We start from the raw sequence: 21,748 nt of genomic DNA on the forward strand, positions 1-21,748 counted from the left end.
ATAAAATTCGTTAGTTGACTTAAAAGTAGCCACAGCAAAATGGGTACCAGCCTGAATACCTACAGGCACACAATACAACGTACACAAAATCAACCATCCTAATGATCATCACAAATGGGGGCTGAGTTGCACAACTGGTCATAAGTATTGTCATCATCCCTAATACAGTTAATAGTGTAGTGTAACAATGTAGCCAAAATTGTTACAAAAGGGCAAATATAACTATTTTCTATTATATCTTAGTGTTGTCTTTTTCTTAGCTTGTTCATGTTCAGCAGGGGTGAGTCACTGAGGCCCTCAGTCACCTATTTCTGCTTCTGCCTTCACTACTACTAGCTTTTCTTTTAGGCAAGGCTTTCTCTTTGAATAAGCAGGCCTCTAGTCCTGCAAAGTAAGTAGTTGATGCTAATGGAAGGGATTAGCCTAAATAGCCCTCCTCCCTATTGGGCAAGGTAATTTTCTCATTGGAAGGACGACTCCCAACGATGCTTCACCTTTGGCTGGGGAAAGTATCCACTGAGTCCCAGCAGCTAGAGGGGAAAAACAACAAAAACTAAATGCAATTAGGGACCTCACAAACCTTTCTGAAAATTAAGTCACTGCTTCTCTTCTGTGTCTGGGTGGGTATCATTATTTGATGCAGTGTGGAATCATCTCCCGTTGTCTCCCAGAGGGTGCAGCGCCCTCTTAATACTCTTCATTTAGTTCCTTAACCTACGGGTTTGACTCTTTTGACCATTTAGAATCAACTCCAGTCCCAGGTGTTTCCTCAATTGTCTTTTTAAATAGGCCTTTCTTATCATTCTATTATTCCAGTGACAATCAACTCTAAGGAAAACAAAAATAAAAATTCCATTGAATGACCATGTTACTTGTTCATTGTTGAATAGATCTGTGGTATAACAGAGATTCCTGGTCAAGATCAATAGTCTCAGGGGTTGCATATCTTTCCCAAAATTCTCCCAACCTTTTTATTGCATTTTGGCAAGTCACTATGGCAGAAGCAAATTCAGCCAGAGCCCCGAGGACAAGCATAGGGCAGTAAGTCAGCACCGGCTGTTGTTACTTTCATCAGAGGTTCTATAGAATCCATCTACCATGTTACCTGGAAAATATTCCCCTCGGAGCCCTAGGACCTATTTATAATGTCTGACAAGCTGGGACACTAAATTAAAGTATATTTTATTGGCTTTCACTCATTTAGATCCCTTTTTTTTTTTCATTTTAATTTCTTATAAGGGTGATGTCCAACTCACAGGATGTTGTCTGAGTCCACCTTCCAAACACTTCCACGAACAGAATCAGTGATGGAAAGAACTCCTGTTACCCCAGGTGTCCTTTTTATATGCTTATTGTTCAGGTTAGAGCATCTATTTCTTTATTATATTTAGAAACCTCTCCCTAATCAATGGAGTATCTACACATAACACCAGCGCTTCTGATGGTCCCTTTTCCCAAACTGGTTTTTCATTAACCATCTAGCCATTTTGTTTCCATCTACTGGACCACATGGCCAGTCCATTAGCTACAGCCCACCAATCACTTGGCTTCCTGTTCTGTCTGCATTGAGACTGCCTGGAGCTAAGCATACTGTGCCAATTAGCTTGGTCCCATGAGGGAATCATCAGTGGGAAAGCAGAAGCCTAGCATTTAACCTAATTCCAGGTTATGGTGCCATTGCTATCCTTGACCCTCGAGTAGTCTGTGTTTCCACTGTCAATCTTACCAGGGCTGTGTCATTTTAGCAGAGGCTCCCCTCTGATCTTAACTGACAGAGCCATCCCTTAGAAGAAGGGAGGACCAGTGTTTGCCTTGCCACCTGCCTGAGAGTGTAATACTTTGACCCTTTCCTTAAAGTACCATTGTTATTTTAACTCAGTTGAGATTTAGGCGATCATTCTGGACTGTTCAGAGTTTTTTCTGATCCAAATATAATTAGAAGCTTTGTGGCTATAGTTATAGGCAACAGACCCATGAGGCCTTTCAACTCAGGTCCAACTAGATAGAAAGTGGTTTTTTTCCTAAAGATATAAATTTGTCTGTGTCCCCTGGAATTCATTACATCAAAATCACACGGGTGGCTGCTGCTCCTTTCCTGACCCTATAGGGATCATCCACAGATCTAAGATCCAAAGTCCACAGAGAGTAATACCACTAAAGAAAATTCTGGGACTAATGGAGTCAGCTATTTTTAATTGGTCTTATATCAGTCAGTTTGATCAGAAAAACATCTACTCTGAGTGATATAGCATATGGAATTCATTATAGAGATAGAGCTTATACAACTGTAGGAGCTGGTGGAGAAGTCTAGGAAAAGCTGTTTCTTCTGTGTCTTGTGTGGGGCCTGAAGCTGCTAGAGGTCAGCTGAGCTGACAGTTGGGAATGGAAGGAAAGCATTCCCAAGGAGCAATACTAGGTCCTAACTAAGGCACATTCCCTGACCCCAGAGTAAAGGGAACTAGGCAATGTGCCTGGCAGGATTTCAGATTTGTTATGAACCAGTAAGTGCTGCATGTCTCCCACTGCTCCCCTTTTGAGTGGCAGTGTCCTTGTGGTTATCCTGTCCCCGTCTCACCATTTTATATTGGGTGGAGGCGGGGTAAGGTGGCAGAAAACTTCTCTCAGTTCACAGATCTCTGAATCACGAGGAAGCTGTTCTAGAGGAGAACCTGAAAACTACACTCAAGGAGCCTCATCCTCACCTCAATATGATTTTGATGATGAGATCCTGCACTGCACGACAGAGTCTAATGCCATAACGGTATGAGACTTTTGGGGGAGGAGGTGAGCATATTTTACCTGTGGACGGAGTGTAAATAATTGTGGCCATAAGGCAATGGTATTAACCGAAAAAGATGGCCATGGTATTCTTCAGCTCCTCTGTCTTGAGATGGTCTCTGTTTCCTCACTTCTTGAATTTGGGCTCACCTTGTATCTTGTCTTGACTGATAGAATGTGGCAGAAGTGATGTGTGGGTTCTGAGGCCTACGCCTCAAGAAGCCTTGCAGCTTCTGCCTTTGCCCTTGTGGAGTGCTCTCTGAGACTGACATGCTGTGAAAAAACTTGGAAAGAGAAGCCCAGCCATCCAGCTGTCTCAGCTGAGTTGACCTCCACCCCAGCTGACTTGTGACCAGAATGCAGTCACGTGAGTGAGCCCAGCAAGACCAGAAGAAGGACCACCCAGTCAACCAAAACACTGTGGAAAATTATAAATTGTTGTTGTTTTAAGCCTCTGAGTTTGGGGCTAATGTGACAGATTATATATTCAAAAGATGGCAGCCCCAATATATTCCATCCCACATGCTCATCTTACAAAGTGATATTCACACTCCTCCCATCTATTAATGGAGCCTATGTCTCTTCCCTTTGAACCTGGGTGGACTTTCTTAACTGTCTCAACCAATACACTGAAGTAGAAATGACGCTGCATGACTTCCTGGGCTAAGTTATAAAAATACTTTCACTTTCGCCTGTTCTCTTGAAACCAGCTGCCATGCTGTGCGAGAGCCAAGCCACACAGGGAGGCCACATAAAGGTGTTGCAGTAAATGGCCCCAGGTGAGGGCCCAGCAGACAACCAGCATCACCTGTTAGAGGTGAATAAGCTTTCAGATGATTCCAGCCCCCAGCACTCAAGCCACCCAGCTGATGCCACGTGAGCCAAGATGGGCTGCCCTGCCAAGCCCTGCGGATTTGTGAGCAAAATAAATGGTGTTGTTTGAAGCTACTAAGTGTGTGATGGTTTGTTATGCAGCAATTGATAACTAACATAAAGTATATCAGAGAGGAATATATCCAAAGGCCCATACAAATCTTCAGATCACAAGTACTACGACTTCCTTAAACCTCTTCACTTTCTCTTCACATCTGTCACCAACACTAGCATTTTCCACAGGTAGGAATATTCATAAGTTATTACCTAAGTGAAGAGCAATAAAGAACAACATACCACCACCCTGTAGTGCGTATAATTTAAATTCGTTTCTCACCAAAATTTTCAGTTACTACAAACCATAATCTCTCAAGAACATTTAGAAATATTTTGATTACCAGAGGTCCATTATATGAGGCTTTGCAGGGTAAAAAATACTTTTATTTGATCCTCATGACAGCTTAATATAGAAACCCTGTAGTTAATTAACTTGTAGGAAGAAATGTCTAACGTGTACATTACCTCGTCTACTCCTCTTCTCTTCCAAGCCTCATAATTTTACTAGGTTGGTAGTTTCGGGAACTGAGGTAAGTGATTCTGGAATCTGGAGGTTGGTAACTGCTACTTGAAAGCAGAATAAACACCTTATGAGTTCAGCACTTTTTCCTCCTTACCTACAATTTACCCGCGTTTCAAGTCCTCTGTGTAATCAGCCCTGCGCTTGTGCGTGGCTGGGAAGTTGACCCCACAGAGCACGAATAGAACGGCTTACACCAGCTGGGACGTGCAGCTGCCCATTCAGACCCAGACTCCAGGAGGGCAAATTAAGGAGATGCTAGCCTTTCAGTTCACTTTCAGAGCTCATTTATTTCCAAACCTGGGCTGAAGGAATCAGTTTTAATTCAGTGATTTTTGAAGAGAAGACCCATACAAGTTTGGGGAGCTCACGTATCTGCAAACTCCAGAAATGCGGTGAAATACTTGGGAAAGGTAAGTCAAGCCTATGAATCATTTCTCCTTGAAATTAGTTAAGTCTAGCAACTTGTTTTTTAACATTTCTAATGTTGGCTTTATGACTATTCCCAATTAATTTTCAGTTTTTCTCACACTTGACTTTTAATAACATAGACTATAAGCCCTGCTATTGAGATCGAGTTCCCTTTTTTTTACAGCTGTTGCACGATGACTTAATGACTATGACATCCATTCCCCTTCACGTGCACGTGTGTATGCTCACACACATCACATGGGCTTTTTTTGAGAAATAATTCACATACCATAAAAGTCACCATTTTAAAATGTACAATTCAGTGGTTTTTAGTATATTCACAGGGTTGTGCAACCATCACCACTATCTAATTCCAGAACATTTTCATCACTCCAAAAAGACCCCATACCCATTAGCAGTCACTCCTCGTTCCTTCCTACCCACCACTAATCTACTTTCTGTCTCTATGGATTTACCTACCCTGGACATTTCATATAAGTGGAATCATACAATACACGGCCTTTCACGTCTGGCTTCTTTCATGTAGCATAACGTTTTCACAGTTCCTCCATGTTCTAGCAGGTGTCAGTGCTGCATTCCTTTCTATGGCTGAATACTATTCCATTGTCTGGATAGACCAGTCTGTTTATCCATTTATCACTCCAGCCTCTCTAGAGTGGCAGCACTAAAGTACTCAAAATGAAGACTTAGTAAAGATCCAAATGCACACACCTACCTAAGTAGACGATGTGTTTACTACCATGAGAAGCAGAAGAGCACCAAGGAATTGAGTCCCCGTCAGAGACCTGACCAAACTCACTCCCCAGCCCTGCCTTTGTTCTGAGAGTTAACCTTACGGCATCTCCTTGTTTTAGTTGTTCTCTCCCTGAAACTCTTTTGGTGTGATCACATTTTCATGTAAAATCTAATTACCCTTCCTTGGTCTGTTTTCCCATTATTAAAATGCCCTTTACATACTTGCTTTAGGGCTGCTCTGATTTCAGCAGATTCCTACATGATTCCTTGAGCTCTTTCTTGCTTTCATGTTTCTTAGAGAAGGTAAGAAAGGCAAATACACTCTTCCTCTTCCTCTCCTGTCTCTTATCAAAGCAGTGGGAAGCAGCAGTGGTGCTGCCCCTGCGCTTTTGTGACACAGGCGTCTTTCCCGTCCACTTGGTAGTACCCACTGGTGTGGCCTACAGTGCACCAATGACATTGGACTGAAGAATTCATGCCTAAGGGACTCTACTCCATACAGTGGGGAAAAGAAGTAAATGAAAAAGAAGTAAAAGTTGGGAAAAAGAAGTTAAATGAAAGAATCAAAAGGATGGGTGAAGAAAACAGTTGCTGTGAGAAAAAGGGAAAATAATTTTTAAGAAACTTTAGTACCAAAAGTGAGGGCAAAAGCTTGTAAGAGAAGATCTAAAATCTTTGGGATCTGCTTGTTTCGCTGCTTTTAACACGTTTGCTGACCATGGGACGGATTCTTCACGGAGCCCCTTTGTCCCACAGGCACTCAGTTGTCCAATCTAGCTGCTGCGTCCCGGACTTACAACTTAGACTAGGGATGAGTGTTTGCAGGGAGGAGGGAAGTCACTCAGGAGACATGTAGCCCTGAGAGTCTTTGAGAAAGACTCATGGGAGTGGTATAGGAAGGAACAGGGACTTTTTTTTTTAAAGAAACAGCAAAGAGTTTTTAACTTGTCCTGAGCTAGAAGAAACTAGCGGAGGATCACATGTCACTATTTCTTGCCTTAAGTATGTAACATTAACTCAACGGCCACCTACACCTTATCAGGAAACGTGCTTGTGCCGTCTCCGTCTGTCTTTCTCATCAAATGCTGTGCAGCTGCTGTTACACATCCCCACCTGCAAGATCGTGACCACATAAGGAACTGTGAGCACTGTTTTATTAGATGTAAGACCACAAGAACTTCCAAACCAAATTTACATTTCAGTTCCTCATTCCTTTATTAAATTGTCTTTAAAAGTACAAAAGTAACATATGCTCACTGTAACATAAAGCAATATACAGATATATAAGGAAAAAAGTAATCCCCTCCCCCACCCCACATGGTGACTGTTAACAGACTGGCGTCTCTCTCGCCACACTTCCCTTCATTTAGCTATCAGTGGATATTTGTTGAGCACCTACAATGGGCCAGACATTGTTCTAGGCACTTAGGGTAGATCAAGGAACAAGACAAACAGAGATCCTTATCTTTGTGGAACTTACATCATAGCAGGAGAGACAGAAGCCATTAAAATATAATTTTTTAAAAAGATAAAATGAAACTCGCAGGCAAATATGCGAGTCACAGGTTGGGGCTTTGCACCCCCCTAAGGCCGTGGAAAGGCAAAGGTGCCAGAGTGAAGGGAATGAGACCCCTGATGAAAGACACCGTGCACCCCGGGGCCTGGGCTGGTCACAGAACGGCAATAGCAGCATTTAGTATTTACTGAATGTTTGACGTGGGGTTGCCCTTGACACGCTTCACCTGATCTAACCCTCACACAATGCCAGGAGGTAGGTACCACTGGAATCCCCAGTTTGCAGCTGAGAACATGGAGGTTGAGCAAAGTGAATTTGCCCAAGGATATTCCAGACAGTGAGCAGCAAAAGTGGGCCAAACCCAGGTCTGCTGACTTTGGAGCCTGCCATGTTGGAAGAAAATACGCAATGAGGTGGAAAATAGTCTTTGTGAAGGTAAAACAGGGAAATAGCTAGAAGGGCTCTGGTCAGGAAGTGGTGCTGTGGTTTTGAAAATGCTGCACCATGAAGACGGCAAGGACCTGCGGAAGGCTCACATGCCTCCCAGCCATGTCTCTGAAGGGTGGCCACAGATGGCCGGGGATACTAGATTCCAGTGTCTGGTCCTCAGCTTTGCTGGACCGGAGTTGAGAACTTGGACATCAGCTATGATTAAGTTCTAGCAGAAAAAATAAACTCAAAAAAGATTGATGCATATAAAAGTAAGGATTAATAAAATAATTTCTTAATTTACAATGAGAAATAGAACTAGAAAATATAAATATCTTGTTAGCATGTGTGGAATCTGAAAGTATGTCTACTTTTGGAGAAGAGAAATATGAAAGAAGATATTATATAAATCTCTTTTTGTCCAACCTTGATTCAAAGGAATCATGGCAGTGGCCTGCTCAAGCCCACTCATGAGAGCGGCTCACACGGGCTCCTGAGTGCTGACTGTAAAATGTTCAGGAACTCTGCAAGCCAGTTGTTCAACACAGACATTATTTAAAATTAAATTATATGAACTCATAATTAGATTATATTTTATTCTATCTTGTAAGAAAAACTAAGTACTCATAACTTTAAAATTATTTTACTATATTTTATTATCTATGGTCAGAGGTTATCTCTATGGTGGTGTCGGGGGAAGAGGGGGAATCTCCCTCTGCCCTTTGCCTTAAGGTTCTATGGCTGGCCAAATAATTAACAAGACAGGTTAACAGGAGAAAATAATACCAAGTTTAATAACATGTATACATGGGAGAAAGCAGGGACACTGCGTTTTCTCAACACAATAGCAGAAATTCTCGTCTTAAATACCATGTCCAACCAAAGACAAGGAGGATGTTGGGGGTGGGGGTGTCAGTTACAGGAGATTATCACTAAAGCACTGCAAACAAGAGTAAGGTTTATTATGCAGTTTTAAGGCCTCACCTTCCACATTGATAAGTCTCTAGAAATGAGGTCATCCCCCTTCTTCCCAATACAGAGAGGGAGATACCTTTACAAATGGAGACTTCCCTTGTAAATGATTGTCTGGTAACTCCTCGCAGGGCCATCCAGAGCATGTGGCCAGAAAGACAGAACTTTCAATATGATGGGCTTGTTGGTGCCTTTTCTATTGTAACCTCTATCCTACATTATCTTTATAGCCGTCATGATAATAACTCCTTCCTGAAACAGATCTTTTGTTTTAAATTCTTTAAGCAGTTTGGGAGGGGAAACTCAAATATTCTTCCTGAGTTCTCTGAGTCCTTATTGTCTTCAGCTCGAAATAATCCGCATACCAGACTGGTGCTTCCTGGGGTAGCTTGCCCTGAGCACCATCAGTGGAAATACTATATAATGGTGGAGCACATCTCTTCCCAATTCTGCATTCAGTGATGTCACACTAGTATCTTGAAGTTGGCCACAGTGGGACTATTCACACTACAGAAATCAGCAAATGCTGCAAATCAGGGCTTTGTTTAATGTTTTATTGATTGTCTAGAGTTAATAAAGTGATGAGGAAATGTTAATGCAAATTAAACTTAAAAGTGCATATTGACTGCAGCTGTTACATTGTGATAGCTCAAAAAATTAAGGAAATATTCTTCTACTATTCAAAAACTATTATCAGATTCGGCATAGACGTTAACTCATATCATTGACGAACGAATGAAATTCCAACCAAAGTCTTTGTTGTTTCATTTTCATCTTAACTGTTAACATAAATGAAAACAGTAACCAACATTCATGTCAGAACTACAGTTGTTCACCAACTGCAACCATAGGTCAGCTGTGGGTATAAGAGTATGGCAAAAATCAATGAAAGTATACTGTAAGAATCAATTGGCTATGTGGAATTTACAATAAAGAATATTATATATTTTATTATTATATCTGTAAATTGTGTGCTATATATCCTTCATATCCTTTATATCAATAAACTTTATAAGCTGTTAAACATTTACCAGCACATCACTGAATAATGGAAAAAGAATCTTACACAGACAGGAGGTGTAGGGGAAGAGGGAGAAATTCCCCTCTGCCCTTTCCCTTAAGGTTCTTATGGCTGGCCAAATAATTAACAAGACAGGTTAGCAGGAGAAAATAATACCAAGTTTAATAACATGTATACATGGGAGAAAGCAGGGACACTACGTTTCTCAACACAATAGCAGAAATTCTCGTCTTAAATACCATATTTAGCCAACGACAAAGGAGGATGTTGGGGGTGGGGGGAGTCAGTTACAGGAGATTACCACTAAAGCACAGTAAACAAGAGTAAGGTTATTATGCAGATTTAAGGCCTCACCTTCCACATTGATAAGTTTCTAGAAATGAGGTCATCCCCCCTCTCCCAATACAAAGAGCAAGATACCTTTATAAGGGAGATTTCCCTTATAAATGTAAATGTTTGTCTGGCAACTCCTCGCAGGGCCATCCAGAGAATGTGGCCAGAGAGACAGAACTTCTGATAAGATGGGCTTGTTGGTGCCTTTCCTATTGTAACATCTATTTTACATTATATTACAGTCGTCAGATAGAAGATCTGTTCCAGGAAGGAATTACTATGTCAAATTCTTTAGGCAGTTAGTGGGGGAGGTCAAATGTCTGTCAGAGAAAACAATCAAGGTAAAGAGATACATTTCAGGGTGGCCAAATCTTGATCTCCCACAGAGGCAACCTCTAAAGTTCATTTATTCAGATACTGGGTTGTGCTGTAGTTGTTTATCTCCGTGTCAATGATACAGCTGAAGCGCACAGGATATCAGGATATTTACAGCCTGATGAGACCCTGATTCTCCAATTTTTAACTCCTGACCAGACCTCTCCAGTGAGCTTCAGACTTTTGTAGCTATACTTGGATGTTTCACAGGTTCTGCAAACGTGTGTGGTTTCACCATGCTCCCAGTTGCTCAAGTCAAAACCCAAGGCGGCAACCCTGACTCCTCACTTCACCTCCTCTTATCAGCAATACCACTAACTCTCTGTCTTAGTGGGCTTAGGCTGCCAAAACAAATGCCACAGACTGGGTGGCTTCAACAGTAGACATTTATACCCTCACCCTTCTGGTGAGAGCTCTCTTCCTGGCTTGGAGATGACTGCCTTCTCACTCCGCCCTCACACGACAGAGAGCAAGCAAGCTCTCCGGTGTCTCTTCTTATAAGGGCACTAGTTGTATCATGAGGGTCCCCCCCTCATGACCTCATCTAACCTGACTTATTTCCCAAAGGCCCATCTCAAAATGGGGCTACGGCATTAACATATGAATTTGGCAAGGGCCGTTGGGGTCTGGGGACGGCACACAATTCAGTCCATGGCACTCCATCTCAAAATATATTTCTGGCCACTTAAATCCATCTCTACTCCTTCTCCCCTAGCCCATGTTGTAATTATTCCCTGCATAAAGCTATTGCTGACGTCTCCTGTCTCCCTGTTCTCCTTCTCCCCGCTTTATGATCCATTCTCCACTAATAGCCAGCGTGAGTTTTTAAAACTCTAGACTAGATGTTAAAATCCTTAAAATCCTCAGTGGCTCCAAACGCCTTCCCATGACCTTCAAGCCCCAACCTCTCTCATTGGCCTCTCCTGAACCACTCTCTCCTTCACTGACTGTACTTGAGCCACAATGGCCCTCCTCCTGCTCCTTAAACATGCCAAGCTAGTTCCTACCTTGGGACCTTTTTGGTTGCTGTTCCCTGTGCCAGGAATGGTTTGCCCATAGGTCCTCCCATAACTGACTCCTTCTTGTCATTCAGTGTTCAGATCAAATATCACTTTTTCAAAGAGGCCCCCTTTGAAGGCCCATCTAACTCCTTCTCCTCTCCTGTCTCCTCCCTTCCCCTGTAGCTCTCTATTACATTAGGGTGGCAGTATGGTACTGTGGTTAAGAACATGAAATCTGTAGGCAAACTACTCGATCCATTACCAGCTGTGTGACTTTGGTCAACTTACCTAACTTCTCTGTGCATCAGTCTCCTCATGTGTAAAATGGGGTTGATGTATGGCTTAAATGAATTAACACATATGAAGTATCTAACAGATGGTAAGTAATATCTGTTAGCTGCAATTATTACTACATTACCTTGTTTTATTTTTTCATAGAATTTACCATTATCTGAACTTATCTTTGTTCATTTTATGCTTATTATCTATCTCTCCCCTCACCCTCATCTCCTAAGATATGAGGTCTGTGAGAGCAGGGAATTGATCTTGTTTTGTTTGCCGATGTTTCCCCAGTCTCTAGAGCAGAGGCTGGCACACAGTGAGAATTTATAAAGTATTTGCTGACTAAATAAACAAGGAGCGAATTTCAGGGAAGCCTTAGAGTAACCAGGAAAGTGTAGAGTCATTTAGCTCATATCCAGCTTCACACACAGTAGCTTGAAACTTATATGTTGGTGGTGGGGCAGGGCACTTTGCAACACTAAAATAACATTCCCAGCGCTAAGCTACTCGCACATCCTCAATCACTTAAAAAAAATGAAAAGCTTTATTTAGGCCCCTAGAACCCACTTTTCTGCAATGATTGTGTCTTCTTCCTTCTCTTCTTAGTGGTCAGCACAGTACAAGACACACAAAAGGTGTGTGTTAAATGCCTGTGGAATAAACATGGTCTGTAACAAGAGGTTATAAGTTCTATAACATTTGTATAGTGTTTACAGTTTACAAAGCAGGCCAATATTCTTTACAACAACATGGCTGCCATGATGTCTGTGGTTGATTTTAAGTTATTTCAGCATAGATACGGTGATATTCCGTGTGTGTTAATTGGTTGAAACTATGGCCTAGAAGCAGCTAGCATTCTAGTAATCAGGAATCCACATTCCCAAGGTAGTTAGCTAGCATCATACTAGAAAGGCCATATTCCAAAGATGGCACTACAAATACTTTAACCACCTTGATCTCTGATGACACCAGATGCTTTGCTAATTATAAGAGTGTCAGAAATGGGTTTTTATTGGCAAAAATAACAGTTTATTATCATGATGAATTCTAGAGTTGGGCTCTCAAAAGAATTCAAGATAGATGAACTATTTAAAATACTTTAGAAAATGCTCTCTACTCCTGAATAAACAGGGTCTAAAAATTCAAGGAGTCCTCAGCCTTTGGAGATGCCATCTGAGGCTTCATCCCTAATGGTCCTGGCTCTATCACTGGTCTGGAAGATTTCTGGTTGCCAGGTGCTGATGCTGACTGCAGTAACAGAATCGTGCCTCAGCAGCACTGTACTTCTGCTTGTCAACTTGGTAGTCCAAGGTGATGGTCAGACCGCCTAGAACTGCACTCTCCAATATGGTAGTCACTATCCATATGTGACTATCGAGCGTTAAAATATGGCTAGTCCAAATTGTAAAAAATGCTTATCAGATTTTGATGACAGTACAAAAAATGTAAAATATCTCATTGATGTTTATATTGAGCGCATGTTTAAATGACAATCTTCTGGATATACTGTGTTATTAAAATTAACTTCACCTCATTCTTTTTACTGTTTTTAATGCAGCTAGTAGAAAATTTAAAATTACAGATATGTATGTGGCTCGAATTTTTTCTATAGGACAGAGCTGACCTAGGACAGAGAGCTCGGCCTTCATCAAGCTAATAGTACGGATTAAATACTATTTGTGCCTGCCTCCCAATATATATTTAATACATTTCTGAATAAGGGACAAAATTCGGTCTGATATTTGCTTTTATTTAACCTAGTGAAGAAATTCGGGAGTCCTTATCCATCTTAAACCCTTTCAGCTACTGTTATCAACCAGAAAGAACCTAAAAGTTTTAGATGATCAAAAGATGTAGGTCAGCTGTCAACTGAGACTGTAGAAGCAGTAAGGAGCAGTGGTGATGATGGTAAGAATAGTGTGTTTACTTTGAATCATGTAGTTTTAAAACTATTACGGATATTCACTTTATTCTCACAACACCCTATTAAATACAAACCATTAATATTAATAATAGGTACTATTAACATTAACAGCCCCAGTTTGACCCTTTGCCGAATCCAGTGTAACTTCAGACTTTCTCCCTCGCAGAGAGTTAAACCGGAATCACCACGACCTCCCCCAGCTTCAGCCGCCCTTCCGCATGACTTCGGCCCACGCAGCGCAGCCAATCAAGGCTGCGCGGGTGAGCAACGTCACTCTCCTAAAAATCCTCGCCCATTTCCACACAGTCCTCCTTTTCCCCGCCCCGCCCCTTTACTGTTTGTTAGAGGCGACCGGAGGCCATTTTAGATTCGGGCGGAAATCAAATCAAAACTGTGCAAGAAAAGCCTAAAAATTAAAATCAAGACAAACCTGCGCCTTCAACTCGAAGGCCAAGGGAGGGGACATGTTCACAGACCAACTAGGCTGCTAAGAGCAGTAAGCAAAACGCGAGGTCGGCTCCGGCGCTCACACTCAAGATGGCACCGGCCTGAGGATCACCTGGGCGGCCGCTCTAGCTCGGTTCCGGGTTCGTTCGCCTCAGAGGTGGCGTCGGAGGGCTGAAGGCTGGCGTTCTGTCCGGTTTCCGGACCCGTCTCTATGGTGTCGGAGGGACCAGCCCTCAGAAGATTGTGAGTGTAGTGGCCAGATCCTCACGGGCGAGGCGAGGGCGGTTGGTGTCAACGGGGGGCGAAGAGGGGACCGGAGCCAAGACCCTCCGCCGCCTCCCCGCCGCCCTGCCGCAGGTAACAGGGAGCCCTGCGCCGCGGGGAGGGGGCCGCGCCCGGCTCGCGGGGCCGCGCCTGGGGCCCGCGCGGGGGCGAGCGCGGCGCGGCGCCGCGGCCGGTTGAGCTCTGCTTTCCGCCTCCGCGCAGCCTCCCCGTGCCGATTTCCCGGCGCCCTTCTAAGCTGGGCTTCGCGGGCGACCCCCGCCCGGGGCGGCGCTGGCGGCCCGAGCTGTCGAAGGAAGCGGCGGAGCCGGGTCTCGGGGCAGGCGTGGAAGGTGAGGGGCTAGCGAAGCGGAGCGCCGCCCCGCCCCTCTGCGCCCCCAGGGTCGCGCCCGGCCCCCAGCACCCCGCTCCCGGGGCGCGCGAGTGTGCGCGGCGGGGCGGGACGGTGCCGGGGGCCGCCGTGCCGGAGCCTGAGGTCGCGCCCGCCCTGGGAAGCCGCCTTCACTCTTGATCCGAGACCACTGCCCGGTCCCCAGAGGCCCTGTTGGGTCCTGTCTTTGCGAAGTGCTTTTTATTTAGAATAAAAATGAAACATTTCTCAGAAGATCATATTTAGGAAACCACGTGAATACTCACAGTCCAGTCCTGAATTTTGCAATCACTGTTAACTCCTGTTTTTAAGGACCCGTGTGCATATCCACAGAACATCTCATCTCTTAGCTGAAATCATACTTAGTTCTTTTGGTCCATAAAGGCCTCATTATGTATTGCTGGTTAGCTAGCAATGTTGGACTGAGTTCAATACAGGGAATATATACCTGAAACAGATCAAAGCAAAGGGCCCAGAGTAATGTTATCGCCAGATAACGAAGTATCAGTCAATACAGAGTGTCCTTGGAACTCAGTGGAAGCAAGCCATTATCTTTCGGACTTCCAAGCTAAGGCAGCCAGGACCAAGATCATCTCAATTAATTGCTGTGCAAAGAACAGAGGGAGAGAGAGTTCCTCGGGAGATGCAGATTTCTTAGTCATGTGTATGAGTTGCCCAGTGACCCAGACAAGGTCTTACATAATCCACAGGTGGCCCAGAGTCTTGATGTGCTGCCCAAGGAAGCAACAGGGTGAAGATAGGTGAACAAATTTTGAAGGACACATGATGTTATTTGAATCAGAAACCGCCTACTCAGCAATATATTATAAAGAGTGGAGATGGTAAATTCTGCAAAATGCCCATGCTAATATCACAATATTAGAATATCCTTTTCTACCATCTTGTGACTTTATTTCAAAGCCAAAAGATTTTGTGTTTTCCCTTTCCCTCTTCAAAACAAGAAAGAGAGCATTTTGGAAGTCCAAGTGTATTGTTTATCAGTCTTAACATTTCGTTAAGTCCATTTTAGCTAAATATCATTTTTATTTTATTTATTTATTTATTTTTTTGTGAGGAAGATCAGCCCTGAGCTAACATCCGTGCTAACTCTTTTTGCCAAGGAAGACCGGCTCTGAGCTAACATCTATTGCCAATCCTCCTCCTTTTTTTTCCCCAAAGCCCCAGTAGATAGTTGTATGTCATAGTTGCACATCCTTCTAGTTGCTGTATGTGGGACACGGCCTCAGCATGGCTGGAGAAGCGGCGTGTAGGTGGGCGCCCGGGATCCGAACCTGGGCTGCCAGCAGTGGAATGTGCGCGCTTAACCGCTAAGCCACTGGGCCGGACCTCAATAGCGTTTTTAAAGTGCTGTTTATATCAACGGTTTTTGTGCCTCTTAGGATACAGCTGTGTGAAATGAATCAAGAATTAACTGCTTTTAAGACGTTATCAAATTGCAGTCAACAGCATATCTTTTTATTTCTCCTTCATCAAGTTTGCACTGGACATAGGATATAACCCTGCTGGTCTGGAAGCGTCACACTGCTGGTATGAGTAGACTTCTGTCAGCATTAATCATGCTTTCAAAACAACAAAATAGCATCCTTTCTCTTGAGTTCTCTCAAGAGGGGGAGTCATTCCTTTTTAATTTTTAGGTGATATTTCTTAGGATTTTAGACCCAAAACACACACTGCTAAGAAAAATTACCAGTTCTAACCTCTTCCTAAAGCTTTCATAACCCTAAACTGTTAATTATCTTGTAGTGGAATTTATAATATTAAATTGAAGGTTAGTAGATGTTGTAAGGCCCAGTATTCCCATAAGGAAGTATTTTACTATTTAGAAATGACTGAGTAAATTAAATGTCCGTTGCTGTACCTCTGCTGACTGCCGTTCATTCAGCCAGAGCACCGCCTCTGAATCCTGGGGACCATCTTATCTCTTTGGGGAACTAATATTAAAACTAAATAAGCAGCATGGTTTTCTGCCAAGAGGATTTTCATGTTCTTGCAGTTCCTTATGTGTTGCTTTTGGAAAGCTATGATTTGTGGCTGAGAGAGAGAAGGAAGTTAGACTAGTTTCAGATATACGCTTTCCAAGTCATACTTCTCTAGCTCATTCCTCTGGTCTGACTGGTTTTTCAGACACGGAGAGTTAAAGAGAAGTAGAGTTGTCTGCTTATGAAATGGCAACTGGTTTCAAAGAACATGGACCCATCCAAGCTAACTCAGGTGTCCTCGGGCTGCTCCTGATGGTAAGCATGTCAGTGAGGCCGTGAGGAAATGGGTTTGATGCTGGGCTTCCTCTAGCCTCGAGATGGAGGGTAGTAATGTGCCCCTATAACTCTGACTAAGCTGCTCTCCCCGTGTTTGCTTTGCCTTCCCCTGCTGCCAGCCGGCTGCTTCTGTGCCCGTCAAGTTGCTGCTTCTCCATGGCTTTGGCTTGCTGTAGCCCTGACTGTACCTCATGGCATGTGCTGCTAATAGACAAAAATATCTCTTGTTCATTCAGAGTCCTGGGGCAGACAACAATCTGGCCAGTCTAGCTCTTCATCCAGGCCGTGGGTCCTAGAGATGGCTAACGCGTGAATTGATTGCCTTTTGGCCCGGGTAGGCATCTGACCCGTTAACTATGCCCAAGAAGAGAGGCGCAAGATGTGCATTCTGAACCTGACCCTCCCTCCTCAGTGGGAAGGGGTGGGGGTTGTTGTCCCAGGCTAGGCAGCCCCCACACCGTCTCCAGAATAGGGGAACTAACAATAGATGTTTTTCTCCATGATCCTACATAAGCACTACTTTTATCTGTGGTCCCAATAGAAAGGTGAATATTATATATAGTTGAGATTTGGCATTTTTAATATTGTTTTTTTTTTTTTTTTCTATCGTCCTTAGGAAAGAGAAATTGCTAGGTAGGTAGGAGCTCAGTGGATTTGATACAAAGCCAACTTAGTTCTTATCCTCAGAAACATTTTTGGATGTGGAAGAACTTTAATTTTAGATGGCTTTAGCTCTTGTATGTGTGGTGTTTCTTGCTAGGTAGGTAGGAGCTCAGTGGATTTGATACAAAGCCAACTTAGTTCTTATCCTCAGAAACATTTTTGGATGTGGAAGAACTTTAATTTTAGATGGCTTTAGCTCTTGTATGTGTGGTGTTCCTTATATAATGATGTGTGTGGGTCTGTAGGCTCTTGAAATTCACCGTCTTAGGTATGTGTCTTGAGCAGCATTACGTACTCTGATAACACAAGAAATGTGCAGAACTTCACCAAAGTGGAAAAAATATCCAAGTAGAGAGTCTGTGTATAAAGATTATTGGGTTTGTATTTATCCTAAGGATGCACATTTAGAACTGAAGTTGTTAAAGGTTTACGTAGAACTTTTGGCTGTGTTGTTTAGAACTAGCAACTTGCTTGCCACGTTGCCAGAGTTAGTAAGAACTCTTTTTATTTTTTAAATTATGGTAAAGCCAGAGCTGAAGGCTGACTGCCACAAATTTTCCAGACATAGCTTGTTTGGCCTATACAGGTTTAAAAAAATGAGCCAATATTGGAAAAAATGGAAATTTCCATATAAATATTCAGGTTCTTGGCTCCTTATGATAACTGACATGATCTGGCAACTCTGGAACTGCAGTCCCTGTTGGGACTTGGTGATGGCTGCTCCCTTCAGAGTGCAAGCCCTCTCATAGTAGGTGCCTGTGCACACACAGTAGGTGCTTTGCTGCTCTACCAATGTGCTGGATGGCTGTGCATTGCCTGTTGTAACCATGTGAGTTTGTATCCCTGTTGTAAAGAAAGATATGTTCTTATTGTGGATGATTCGGGAGGTGCGGGCAGATGTCTGTGTCTGCACGTATGTGAATTACCCATGATCTGACACCCCACAGCAAACCTCTGTTAATACTTTAGTGTATTTTTCAAGTCTGTGTGTGTCTGTGTATGTATATATGTGTATATATGTGTGTATATATATGTATACACATACGTACATAGATATATAATATAAATTTTAAAACTTTATTGAGGTATAATTGACATACAATAAACTGATCATATTTGAAGTGTACAGTTTCATAAGTTTTGATATTTGTAATCACCCATCACCATAGTCATCATAATCGAGACAATGAATGTATCCATTCCCCCCAAAGTTTCCTTATACCTCTTTGCAATGCTTTCCTCTCCCCTGGTCCCTCCAGCTGGGCCCCCACCCCAGGCAACCATTGATTTAGTTTCTGTCATTATAGAGTAGTTTGCATTTTCTAGAATCTCGTGTATGTGTGCGTTTGAGATCAAACAATTTTGCGGTTTTCCTTTTTACTTAGAGAACTTTGAAGAGCAGTGAGGGCGCGCTTTTTCTTACACTTATTGTCGTTTGTATTCAGTGGATTGTCTGTTTCCTTTCCTGTTATTCCTTTGGTGTTTTCGTGTTTTACTTGGTTTATCTGAGCTCTCCATTTGTTAACATGTTTTTTATCATTGTTAGAAATATTCTCCAATTTGTATTGTTTTCCTTTATAACTTTAAGTTATTTTAGATGCAGAAGTTTTATCATTTTTGAATAATCAAGTTTTGCAACATTTTCCTCTGAGAGGCAGGATATGTGAGTGGGTTAGGGCATGAATGATCTTATTCTATTTTTGATTACCTTTCCTCTCTGAAAGTTCTATGTGTGGTGGGGGTTGGGAGGGACAGTAACTGCGTGTAACTGCTTGGTTAAGTGCATTTTCTCTAGAGCTGTTAGTTAATTGACAAGCATTGCTGGTAACTTGCTGAGCGTTTGCCACTTTTATGGTCAGATGGCCTAGTGTATGAGGATTGTAGAAACTGGTAAGTTTGAGTGGCTGCGTCTGGATACTTGGCTATCTCTGGCTCATGCTGCACATAGAGAATGTTTGAAAGTATTTCTGTTTTCTTTCAGGTCTCCTTGGCTTTGAGGAGGAGCTGCAGCCCTGCCCACTGCGTAAGGGATGGGAGCAGAGAACAGTGCTCTGAAGAGCTATACGCTGAAAGAGCCACCGTTCACCTTACCCTCCGGACTTGCTGTTTATCCCGCTGTGCTGCAAGATGGCAAATTTGCTTCAGTTTTTGTGTATAAGAGAGAAAACGAAGACAAGGTTAATAAGGCTGCTAAGGTACCGTAATAGGCGACTACTTAATAGTTAGTACTTGTTACTATCTTGTTTTCTATTAAAAAATATGAAATGAATAAAGCTCAAAGGAGGTAGGTCATACAGAATAGTATTTTTATTCATGTCTTTTAAAATCATAGTTGTCTTTACTTTGTGGGAATATCTCCAACTTGCTGACATGGTCAGGTACCATAGGTGTAGCCAAAAAGCTTCATAAAACTCAGTGTGATAGCTTTTATAATCATATTTGATTTTTTAATGACAAAGTTTGGGAGGTGATTTTACATGGCTAATATAGGGTAAAGAGAGTTAATCTAGCTTAGCAAAAATGCTATAAGTATTGACAGCATATTAATTAGTGTATTGATGATGGACCTGGAAGTAAAACTCTTTAGGAACTGTAACTACTCTTTTTTTTCCCCCCGAGGCATTGCGATGCCCCCAGAAAGAATGTTAAACTGGAATATTGGACCAGATACCCCAGAAAGAATGTTGTACCTGGGCTCTAGTCTGTTGCTGAGGGACCTTAGATAGATCATTGACTTCTGGAGGCTTCAGTTTCCTCCTTAGGAAAAGGGTCCTCCTAGCCTGCACCTTCTAACTGCTGCTCTGGGCAGAGGGTACCCGGGGATTAGCATGCTATCGGAAGCAGTGTCAGGGGAACCTGGTCTCTTAACTGGAAAAAATGATTCTACCTTGGAACATAATTCAGTAAAACAACCCTGAGTGTCTTTTCAAATTAGGGGAATAAAGGCATTAGTTTATATTTCCTGAGATAGCTAGCCATTTCCTTGGGTATTCATCTGTTCAGATGATTTGGGGAAGGCTCTAACAAGGCAAGTATAGCTGTATTAGTTAACTCTTCATGTTTGCTCTGGCAGGCATGCTGTTTTCAGATTGACTTGATATCTTTACTTTGTTGAGTTGTGTTCTGTATCACCTTGAGTCACTTCATACATCAACAAGTATGAAACATTGGTATCCATTTCATAGGTCTGTTTAAATGGTTTTTACCTCTTTTAATGACTATAAAGGATTATAATATATAATATTAGTAATATCATTTCAGCATTTTATTTGTCACACCAGTTCATTATTTGACGTTATGTCTTGATCAGGCATGAAGTTAACAGTTATGATTCCTAAGGAAAATGTTCCTCTCAGGATGCATTTTCCATTAATGTATTGTAGTAAAAAGTATAGCTGGCTGTTTCATTGCTAAGTAATTTCATTGCTTATTGGTAAGACCATGTGTTTTGTCTCTTTTTCATCCCGTCTAGGAATTATTAATAATTTTTTATTGTGATTTTGGGAAAGATAAAATGCCTTGCCTCACTGTCTTATTCTTATGTACAGTTAATATCTGACATGCTTTGTATTATTCTCATCTAGTAAGATTGCACATTTTTTAAATAATAATTTCGAGCGACTATTACTAGTGAAGTACTAGAGATTTATAGTCTTTCTTAGGTTTTTTTTGGAAACCATAAGATTTTTAAAAATTATATTCCTCTTTATGGTATATGTACCAAGAAGGTTGAATACCCAGATCATAAGGTTTTTAAAGGAAAAAAAACAAAGATCTACTCTAAATGTTTGAAGACTTCTGTAGGAATTGCAAAGCTTGAGAGGGAAGATTTTTTCCCCCTTAGTGTCTGTACATACCCTTCTAAGCCATGACTGAGTCTTTTCAAGTAGTTCATATACTTATCTGTTGTGTTTTTCAGGCCATCTTGTGCCTTTGAATACCTGAGACATGAATCTGAGAAATTTGAAATGGCAGCAAAATAATAAGGAGTTTAGGTAGCAATCATACTCTTCCTCTACTGCTATAAATAAAAAATAACAATCACAGTACACTGTTAGACCTCTGAAGTACGAGGAATTGCAAGTATAACCTTTGGTCACAAAACAATATCAGAAATACTTCAAGTCCATCAGAACTTCTCACTTTATCTTGAATTCATTGGCTGTAACAGTATAATTTTCTCACTGGTGATTATGACTCATTTCTAACCAATAGGCTATAAGGAATGATAAATCCTAAGTCAGAATTTGGTTACTGTGTTTGCTATAATCTAAATGCTTAGTTAGGGCTCCCTGGTAAGTACAAGCTCGTTGAACGATTCCTGAATGTCTTGATACCAGGTGGCCACATTGGGCTCTAGGAATAAGTATATAGATGCTCTACAAGTGCTCTTCTCTGTGATGGATTCAGGCTGCTTCGTGGGAGGGCCTGTTAGCGTATTTGAGAAGCCACGTGGTGTGGG

General features: G+C 42.2%; 1 protein-coding gene across 3 annotated transcripts in view; it reads left to right on the forward strand.

The window, feature by feature from the left end:
• Window positions 1–13,857: 13,857 nt before the first annotated feature.
• The window catches only part of SCYL3 (SCY1 like pseudokinase 3), a 37,836-nt gene continuing 29,945 nt past the window's right edge, over window positions 13,858–21,748 (forward strand). The window contains exons 1-2 of one of the 3 annotated variants that reach the window (XM_058540103.1): window positions 13,858–13,938; window positions 19,268–19,481. In XM_058540103.1, the coding sequence (XP_058396086.1) occupies window positions 19,317–19,481 (165 nt within the window). In that variant the 5' untranslated portion in view covers window positions 13,858–13,938; window positions 19,268–19,316. Of the gene's footprint in view, window positions 13,939–13,964; window positions 14,053–14,287; window positions 14,310–19,267; window positions 19,482–21,748 lie in introns of those variants that run through there. The other 2 variants (XM_058540102.1, XM_058540104.1) reach the window with 2 other exon arrangements.

Source organism: Diceros bicornis, chromosome 4 (genome assembly GCF_020826845.1).
Source record: "Diceros bicornis minor isolate mBicDic1 chromosome 4, mDicBic1.mat.cur, whole genome shotgun sequence".
Lineage (NCBI taxonomy): Eukaryota > Metazoa > Chordata > Mammalia > Perissodactyla > Rhinocerotidae > Diceros > Diceros bicornis.